Source organism: Fukomys damarensis, unplaced genomic scaffold, assembly GCF_012274545.1.
Source record: "Fukomys damarensis isolate Sample0158 unplaced genomic scaffold, DMR_v1.0_HiC HiC_scaffold_32, whole genome shotgun sequence".
Classification (NCBI taxonomy): Eukaryota; Metazoa; Chordata; class Mammalia; order Rodentia; family Bathyergidae; genus Fukomys; species Fukomys damarensis.
The window spans coordinates 30,823,712-30,833,340 of record NW_022900944.1 but is presented as its reverse complement, the minus strand read 5'-3'; the positions used below and the strand labels follow the sequence as shown (position 1 = coordinate 30,833,340).

At 42.7% G+C, this 9,629-nt stretch overlaps 1 protein-coding gene across 1 annotated transcript in view; it reads left to right on the top strand.

Annotated features, from left to right (window-relative positions):
• Nucleotides 1-9,623, top strand: part of Dync1li2 (dynein cytoplasmic 1 light intermediate chain 2) — a 25,553-nt gene extending 15,930 nt beyond the window's left edge. Inside the window, exons 7-13 of the mRNA XM_010612367.2 lie at nt 825-960; nt 3,206-3,317; nt 3,791-3,850; nt 4,750-4,791; nt 5,186-5,303; nt 6,055-6,171; nt 7,876-9,623. Coding sequence (XP_010610669.1) covers nt 825-960; nt 3,206-3,317; nt 3,791-3,850; nt 4,750-4,791; nt 5,186-5,303; nt 6,055-6,171; nt 7,876-7,976 — 686 coding nt within the window. The 3' untranslated portion in view covers nt 7,977-9,623. The remainder of the gene's footprint in view (nt 1-824; nt 961-3,205; nt 3,318-3,790; nt 3,851-4,749; nt 4,792-5,185; nt 5,304-6,054; nt 6,172-7,875) is intronic.
• The last annotated feature ends 6 nt before the right edge of the window (nt 9,624-9,629 follow it).

Below are 9,629 nucleotides of genomic sequence, written 5' to 3'. Positions count from 1 at the left end.
AAAAAAAAAAAAAACACACCCCATACCCTCTACACACACACACACACACACACACACACACACACACACACACGAAGAAGGAGAAGCTTACATGAGATCATTTTTTTTAACATGATTTTTATCATGTTTGGAAATCTTTAAACTTTGCTTTTATTCAGAAAGAGGTAATTAACAATCTGATTGTTGTTGGAGGTGCTATAGGTATTTCCCATGTGTGTTTTGTGCTACTTGTGAAAGAGCTGCTGTGTCAGCAGTCTTTCTGTGAAAAGCTAATAGCTCCTTCCCTCTAGAGTTGGAGTGATGGATGGATTTCTACTGCCTCCTCTGAGCCCATCCCTGGAAGGTGTGTTTATTTATTTATTTATTTTTTTTTCTGGAAGGTATGTTTAAGGGTAGACTTGCTCATGTGTGAGCATCTGCCTATAGAGAAATCTGAACCTTAGTATGCTGAGGGTATTTTCTTGTGCACACCCCAGGAGCACTGGGGGATCAAAGATGATAGTTTATGTGTTAAGTCAACTACATAGCCTGCTGGCGTTTGCATGCTTTGTGCTTGTGACTTGGTTCATCTGCTACCATTCCCTTTTTTGTTTTTAAAATTGTTAATACTCTCTGGGCTGGGGATTTGGCTTAGTGTTTCCACCACCGGCCTTGCAAGCACAAGGTCCTGAGTTCAATCCCTGGTACCAAAAAAATAATAATAATAATACTTTCTGATTATCACAAACTGGTCAAATTGTCTGCAGTACTTTAAGGATTGTGGTTCTATGGGATTAATTTTGTCTTCTTGTGCAGTGATTGGTTTTCCTAAGCATATTGATCAGATGGAGCTGCCTTGATTTACACGTCAGTGAAAGAAGAGAAAAACCTCGACTTGTTGTATAAGTACATTGTTCATAAAACATATGGTTTCCACTTTGCCACACCTGCCTTAGTTGTGGAAAAGGATGCAGTTTTTATGTGAGTTCTAAAGAGGTGATGTTTTTAACCCTTTCTTTTTATCGCACATTTACTACTTAACATTTTATGCTTTAATGTAAGATGCCTTCCATCTGTGTCTTATGCAGCAAGTTCCCTTGCTATTGTGGGGAAAGGGCACGAACTGGACATGAGACTTTCCCTCTCTGCTCCTCCTAAATTATGAGGCATTCTGCCCGAGGGGAATGAGTGGTGTGGTTAAGGCTACTGCTTTTCTTCATTGAGAACAAGTTACCAAACAACTTGGCCATTTGATTGTAACTGGTAAAGTATTGGCTGAGGGAGAGAGCTGAAAAAATAGAGGATTTTACTTTAGGGATTTTATGTTTGCGGGGGGTGTTTTACTTTAGGGATTCTAAATAACTCCTGTTAGAACATCTAGTTCCTTTGCCCATTAGCAGAGGTAATAGTAAACGTCCTCCTCGGCCCTGTCATGTGGTTTTGGTGGTGCTGAGTGCTTATTTCATTCCAGAATTTCAGCATTTATTTCTAACCATAGGGATTGATTGTCCTGCCAGAGAGTTGGATATCTGTCTTCCCGAGTTTTTTTCTCACATTATAGAATCATGTTGCTGGATTCATAAATAAATGATGAAGCAGGGCTGGGGATTTAGCTCAGTGGTTCCGGCGCCTGCTTCACAAGCACAAAGACCCGAGTTCAATTCCCAGTACCAAAAAAAAAAGAAAGAAAAAAAAGTGATGAAGCTGTAGTCTGAGAGCACTTGTGTTAGCAAATTGATGTTTGGGGTTACCTACCTTAACAGTTACATTTGTCCATTTAGCAAGCCTTACTCAGCACCTCTTAGGTGTCAGGTTCTCTGCTAGGGACACAGAGATGAATGAGATGTTCCTGCTACAGCATTGAAAAAGAGAGACACAGCTGAAGAGAAGGGCAGCAGTGGGCTAGTGGAGGAAGTGGCAGGAAGGGCAGAGGAGGTTATGCTGAGAAATGCATGGTATGTCCCAGACAGCCACAGAAGAGGTTAGGTGCAGTCAGAGACTGGAGGTGTGAGTCCCAGGGGTCTAAGGAACTGAATAGATTACCTCCACCATATTGGAGAAGAGCCTCCTTTGGGCTGTTGGCAGACAGCAAAACTGCTTTTGGAGAATCATCCCTAGCAGTCAGCAACGAAAGGCACAAGCTCAGTGAGTGGTATGTTTTTGGAATTTCTTAGTGCCCACATGACGTGATCCTGAGAATTAGGGAGTCTGGTTAGATTTGGGAATGGTCTGGAATAGAAACAACCTCTTGTGGCTGCTGAAGGCTGCTTGTGTCGTGGCAGTGTCTCTATCCTGCCCTATCCTTTTGTACCTTTGGGTCTGTTGATAGTTGCTTATATGGGGACTATTAAAATTAGCGAAGCCGTTTGGGGAACCCTGGCTGTATCCTCTTGGTTATAGGCCTGTAATCAGGAGGTTTGGGAAAAATGAGAGTCTTGTGAGAACAGTTGCCATCTTTCAGTGCTCGAGTTCAAAAGTGTCAAGTAGGATACTACAATTGCTACCTTTGTGAGAGTTGGATGGGGATAGTAGGCTGCAGCTCAGCCTACTGGAAGCCAGGTCGCCTTTGCCCTGTGATGTTAAGGTGATGTGTAGGGGCCCATGTGGTTTGGGGCCCAGGATGGATGCAGGCCCTGTTTGCCCCTTGGCTCCAAGCCATATCAAAGTCAGTGAACCTCTCAACAGATAACTGTTAGGAGAGTTCTCAGAGAGAGAGAGAGAGAGAGAGAGCTCATTAGAGGGGCACCTCCATACCAATGCCCAGGAGAAACATTCCCCTTGGGTTTTGTCCATCCTCTGTGCTATTATACATTTTTCTTCCTTGGGCAAGGACTCCACTGGGCTATTGTTAGCATTGTGTGGTAGCTCTGAACACGTACACCAGGGCTGCACATGGTCAGTCAGCTCTCACACTGGCTTCTTAGGCCTGGAGCTCATAAGCTCTGTACAAAGCAGGGCCTGCCCTGCTGATCTGATGGGGTGTCCCTGCTGTGGACTTTACCATATGTGTCTAAAGCTATAAGCTACTCAGCAGTTACAGGCCAGATCTTATGGGGAAGAACACCCAGGAATCCTTTCTAACAAAATGTGCTCTGGGCCAGGGTTTCAGCTCAGTGGCACCACACCTGCCTCACAAGCGCAAGGTACCGGGGGAAAAAAAAATGTGCTCTATACTGTCATTAGCAGTCTCAGGAAAAGAAAGCCAATACCTGTCTCTTTGCCTTAGACCTGCAGGCTGGGACAATGAAAAGAAAATAGCTATTTTACATGAAAATTTCACAAGTGTGAAACCAGAAGATGCATATGAAGATTTTATTGTGAAACCTCCTGTAAGAAAGGTATCCAAATCAATCACTTAAGAGTCCAGGTGTTTTTTTAAATGAGGGGGTGGTGGTGCTGTAAAAAAACAGTAATCCAGAGGTCTTTTTGTTAGTCTTTAAATGAGGTCTTGTGTTTTGTGAATGGCTCGGGGTAGGATGTAAGTGATGATGTGCCCACATGGAGCTAAGTAGCATTTCCCTTGAAGTCTCATCAGTGCTGCTGCCACCTCTAGATGCTGTTAAATCCTCTCCTGAGAGCTACTAAAGCTTCTGTAGGAACCTATGAGACTTAAAGATATCAATTAGCTACATAGAACAGCCAGTTTGGGGAGAAGGTCTCTGCTAGACTGGAAAGATTAACTGTAGTCTCAGAAAGGACCCTTCAGACACGTGTAGAAGCCTGAGTACAAGATTCTTTTTGCAGCTTGAATTTTGACAGTCACGTGGGGTGGTTTTGGCCTATGGCCACAAATGTGTATGTTGCTTTACAGCTGGTCCATGACAAAGAGTTGGCAGCAGAGGATGAGCAGGTGTTCCTAATGAAGCAGCAGGTAAGAAGACAGTGACATTTGAACAGAGGCCTTCTCCTGTATGTAGTGGCAATTCCCTAGGAGGGTGGGAGCTATCTGCATATGGGAATCACAGTGGGCTGAGCTGCAGGGGCTGAGATTGGGACTCCAAGCTCCTTCCTCTTTCTAGGATTTGCAGGTGTTCGACCACCTGCCTCAGAATGTCTGTCTGCCACTGCCTTGCAGATTTCTCCTGCAGGACTAGGCTTAGTACAGTGGTGGCAAACCTATGGTGCATATGCCGAAGCTGGCTATTGGTATCATTGAAAGCTCTAAAAGGTTCACCATCACTGACTTAGTATCTTTTAGAGTGCCTTTTCTCTGAAAAGTTGGTTTTTCTGGCACACTTCTTGAGTTGACAGATTTTACCATGTGACCTAGTCACAATTCCTTTATTTCACACAATTCTCCAAAGCCTGGTGCACAAAGACAGGTAGTGTCCATTTTGTAGGTGAGGACAGTAATATAAAGCCAGTCTAACATTTCTCTCTCACCTGACGTGTCATGAGTCTGCCTGAGGGTACAGGCAGGTCCCACACACAAGTTGTCCCGCCCCCTACTTGCTGGGGATTGAATTTAGGACCTTGCACTTGGCAGCAGTGTGGCACTACTAGCTACATCCCTGGCTCTCAGAAGGTTTTGACAGTTCTTTTTCCGATGTTTCCACCTTTCTATGTCCTGCTTGCTTCCTTAGCTTTAAATGGCTATCAGAATATTCTACTTTTTCACCATGTAACCAACTGCTCTGTATGGATAGGTTTTTTTGGCTTAGTGGTTGTCAGTGGCACCCTCTAGTGGAGTAGTAGCAGTTAAGTTTTTCTCCAAACTTCAGTAAACTCTGCAGGTCTTAGTTAATAGCCAGTTTGTCCCTCTCTTTGCAGTCACTCCTTGCCAAGCAGCCGGCCACGCCCACAAGAGCCTCTGTGAGTACCTTATGCCAAACAGTCATGGCCCAGTGTTGTGGGTGTCTGTGGACTTTATACTCTTATTTGTGAGAATTTAAGTCTATGTAGGCTTTTGTATTCTCAAAGAGAGTTTGGTCTCCCAAAGGCCCATGGCCAGGAGCATGGTAGAATCTCAGGAAATGTTTGATGAAGCACTGTTGCCAAGAATCAGAGTGAGCTGGTTTTATTACCTTGTTATCTTTTCTCTTAGGAGAAACTGAGCTCTAGAAAGGGACTAATTTGGGAGCACAGTCTTAGTTCTGTATCCTGGACTGGAAAATGTCCTGCAGAAGCTTGTCTTCATTTTTAGAATTTTATTTTCTGTTACCATACTTTTATGCTTGTGTATGACCTAGACTGTTTTTGGAATTAGGAATCCCCTGCAAGAGGACCCTCTGGCTCTCCAAGGACTCAGGGCCGGGGAGGGCCGGCCAGTGTGCCAAGCGCCTCCCCAGGAACATCAGTAAAGAAGCCAGACCCAAACATCAAAAGTATGTATCCTGCTCTGGAGAGTGCTTTAGTCCTAGTTCTGAGTCCTGGAGGGATGGCTGGGTCTCAGGTGGAAACCAGAAAGGCTGAGGCCTGTGTTCTTCCCTGAGATAGGCTGCTTTCTGCCTCCTCCCCCGCAAAGGGTGGGACCGTGGAGGCATAGACCAGGCCCTGACCCTTTGTTGGAATTGGTAGTCTAGCCAGCTAGCATTGTATAACACCTCATTTACACCTTGCAGTTGCCTTCAGAAGGAAACGAAAAATGGGAAGTGATTTTTAAAATACATATTTTGAATCCTAATGTCATATCTCATAGTATTACTATTTTGGGTTGTGGAATTATTTTTCTCTTTTACTGCTTTTGGCAGTCTGAATTACTAGTTTTAGCAGCTATTATCCCAGTGTCTTAATACTTGCATGTTTGGTGAGCATCTTCTACTTAGGATATGAGCTGTTCATAGCAGGCTGAGAGTGCTGTGGGCTTAAGAAACTGAAAAACAAAGGACATCTTGAGCACAGGTTAATCTTTATGCCCCCAAACAGATGGGAAATGCATTTCCACTTAGTAATTATGCTAACACGTAATTAGCCCTAACAGTGGTGATATGTAAAGAGTCCTAGTAAATGAATAGGATCTGAATGGGATCAGTGTCCTAAGAAGATGATAGCTACAAATGCCAAATTCTAAGCTGAGAACTATTTTTTTGTTCTAATTCATTCAGTTTGTATAATGCTCTTTTTTTGTTTCCTTAGATAATGCAGCAAGTGAAGGGGTGTTGGCCAGCTTCTTCAATAGTCTTTTGAGTAAAAAAACAGGTTCTCCTGGAAGTCCAGGTGCTGGTGGTGTACAGAGCACAGCCAAGAAGTCAGGTACAGAGGGCCCCTCCAAGGCTTATGATCCTTGTGTCTGAGCAGTGCTAGACAGATGGGGTAGACAGGAGATTGTGCCTTTATGTGACCTGCAGACCATCAGCAGCATTGTGAACAGCTCTGTACAGAAGTCGATTTGTATTTTACACTGAGCAGGTTGCCATGCTTTTGGTGGGGTTGTCTTCTTAGCATGCAGCTTTCCTTCACACATTTAGCATATTCCCAATGGCTCATACCACCTGATGGGGCTCTGCCATGCTGCCCAGTGGAACAGTTGTGTATGTACCACCAGTGGTTCAGAGCCACCCCCTGGCGAGACATACAACTTAACTGTCCCATTGTGAATGTGTTAAAGTCAGGTTCACATACATTCAAGTTGTTGGGTGCGTTGAGGTATAACCGAAATTGTACTTACGAACTTGGTCAGGCAGCCATGTCCAACCTACAGCCCACCTTTATTATGGCCTTGTTTTTTTTTAATGTTATGATTTTAAAATATTTTTAAAGTTTTGTTATGTACATTAACTATATTGTATATTTTATATGTGGCCCAAGACAGTTCCTCTTAACTCAGAAAAATGAGGCCACAAAAAGGTGGGCTGCAGGTTAGACATGCAGTATATTATTGCCATTTTATTTGTCCTTTTCATTTTCTGCGATGCTTTAAAAAGATTTTTGTTCCTTCCACTGTCCCTAGTCTTACTGAGAGCTGAAGCCTGTGACTGAGCCCTCACTCTTTCAGTCAGGGGGTCATTGTTTCCTCCTCTAAACTCTACAGTGGCCCATCCACTTGACCTTGCATATAGGCTGGTATGGGACAAGTCTGTCTTGGAGATCTCTGAAACAAAAGAACCAAGTTCCTTGGGAATTAATTACATATATCCTCAGGAAGCTGGAAGATGAGATGGTGTGTCTGGGTATCAGAACAGGGTCTCACTTACACTGGGCAAGCAGTGGCGAATGTTTTGAAAGGTTTTTCTGCTTTTAAATTTCCATTGGTTATAAAGTATATTAATACAGTGTTTTTCCTGATGTATTTCCAAGCAGAGGGTCCCTTAGGAGATCATTCTATCCTTAGGGAATTCTGGCCTCCAGACTGTTAAGAGACTCAGGGTCTTGTCTGGTGGTGGTAGGTATGGTCTAGTTTTTTCTTGTGTGTTTTTTTTCCCCCCCAGAGATACAGATCATTTTTCAGATCCCAGTTGGTGTTTGACAACAGAAAAATATGAGCACCAACTGTGCACCTGAACTTCATGGTGTTGGTCTTCTTATTGAAGCACAGTATTTCCAGGCTCTCCTTGAAAGTCAGTCTGGACTACAGAGTGTTGTAATTAGGAACAAAATCTGATTACTTGTTTGGAGCAAAGAAAGTACTCTGTGGCATGCCTGAAACTCCAGTACCCACCACTAGCAAGATGGCAGAGTGCACAGGGGTTAGAATTGGGGGATGAGGGGGTTTTGAGAAAGGCCCTTTCATTTGGTACAAAGGCACCCTCTGCCAAAGGCAGCCACATAGCTGGGGAAGTTTAGACCGTGACATTGGGAATATGAAGGGTTAAGTGAGAGTCTGCCTTGTGATCCTAGGGAAGAAAGGTTACTATCACCATGAATGTTTACATAAGTCTGTATAATTTTAAATGTTTCACTTAAAAAATTATCTTCTGTTTTCACATTGCTGCTTTGCTTTTTCTCCCCTTTGTTAAGGACAAAAGACTGTGTTGTCAAATGTTCAGGAAGAACTGGATAGAATGACTCGAAAACCAGACTCCATGGTAACAAACTCTTCAACAGAAAACGAAGCCTGATCCTCCTTAAAAATGCACATGTCAAATGACCAAATAACTATGTATATTGATCTGCTAAGACCAGGATTTTTCTGATATGGCACATGCTATCAGTTTTTTGGGGTAGGGGAGATGAACTTTAAAAAATACTTCATTGGCTTGTCCCAAGTGTGAAATGCACATTTTGGAAGGTTGTGTCAGACCCCTTATTAAGGATAACCCACTCTTCAGGCATGTAGCTGTCGCATGGGAAGAGCACAGCTGGGCTTGTAGAGAAGAGAAGGGGGCCCACTTTCCATCAGAGTGGAGCAGATGAGACCAGGAAATCATTAATCAGATGATGGTTAGTTTGACCAGTTGTGTGTTAGCAAATTCACTTGTTCTTGGGAAGCAGATTAAGTAGCAGAAAGTCCAGGAAAGAAAGATTGAAAGGAGAAATGAGAGAAGTGATGTGGGGAAGCTGAATGTTGAGGGAGGCGGAGGAAGGAGGAGATAAGCAGTGTTAGTAAATACTGTGCTCAGTAGAGTCAAATAATCATTGTTTAAGACTTAAAATTAGAAGCATTTCTAAGCTAAACACTAAGCAAAATGGGAATTAGACTTGTCCTGAAGGCATCTTTTTAATTTATGGAAGATGTGTTAAGTGTGGGGTGCCTGAGTCATGTGGGGCTGACACGAGGGTGGGGAGAATGGCAGCTGCCCAGGACCCACATGCTTGGCCTAGGCCATGTGCCCGGGGAGAGCCTGGGCTCCATACATTTGCATTGTAGGGCAGGTAGTCACTGGGTTGTGTCAAAGTCAGCAGATACAATATTAATTTATGTTTTCTAAATAGTTCCTGCTTTGTTTTTTAAATTGTTTTTGTTTTACTACCACAGGCTGGCCTACTAATAGAAAATGGGTGATCGACCTCTCATTTTATCATAATGCAGTGTGTTACAGAAAGTTTGGGTGAGGTTGTGAATGTCACTGTACTCTGGTTAATTGGCTTGCACCAGTCCCTGCCTTATAGTCTGTGGAAACCTTTATTGAGTTCCACTAATGTAAAAGGATCTTGTCCCAGCACCCTGGTCTGATCAGTGCTATCATCTGGAGGACAAATAAGTGTGAATGCTTTATATTGAAAACGAAACAATTCTTTTGTGTTTTTCATAAAATACAGTCTTTTTTTTTCTTATGGAAATGAGAGTTTCAGATGTCTCCCCATTTAGGGCAAATTCATGCACACTGTCATGTCACACCACCATTCTGGGAATGACTTCTATGGACCTGAAATGGCACTTTGAATTTTACCTATGACACAGCATTTAAATGCAAACACTACCATGAATTTCATGTATAAGACATTTGTTGTGAAACCAAGGGAAAAACCACAGTTCACTTATGTGGAGTTTACTTTTTATATGAATGTTTGTTGTACTTTGTCTCAGCATAACTTCCCTAATGTCATTACTTTTACATACCAGATTTGACTGACCACTAACATTATATCCTGTGTTATATCACAAAACTCTTCAGACTGTCTTGAATTGCTTTTGTAAAGGTCTGAACACTGTTAAGGAGAAAGTTGTGTATTTACTTGCCTTTTTGACAAAAAGATGTTTATTGTGCCAGTTTTATTGATGAAATATACTATTTTTTTTAATTCAGCTTTTTTTTTTTTTTTTTTTTTTT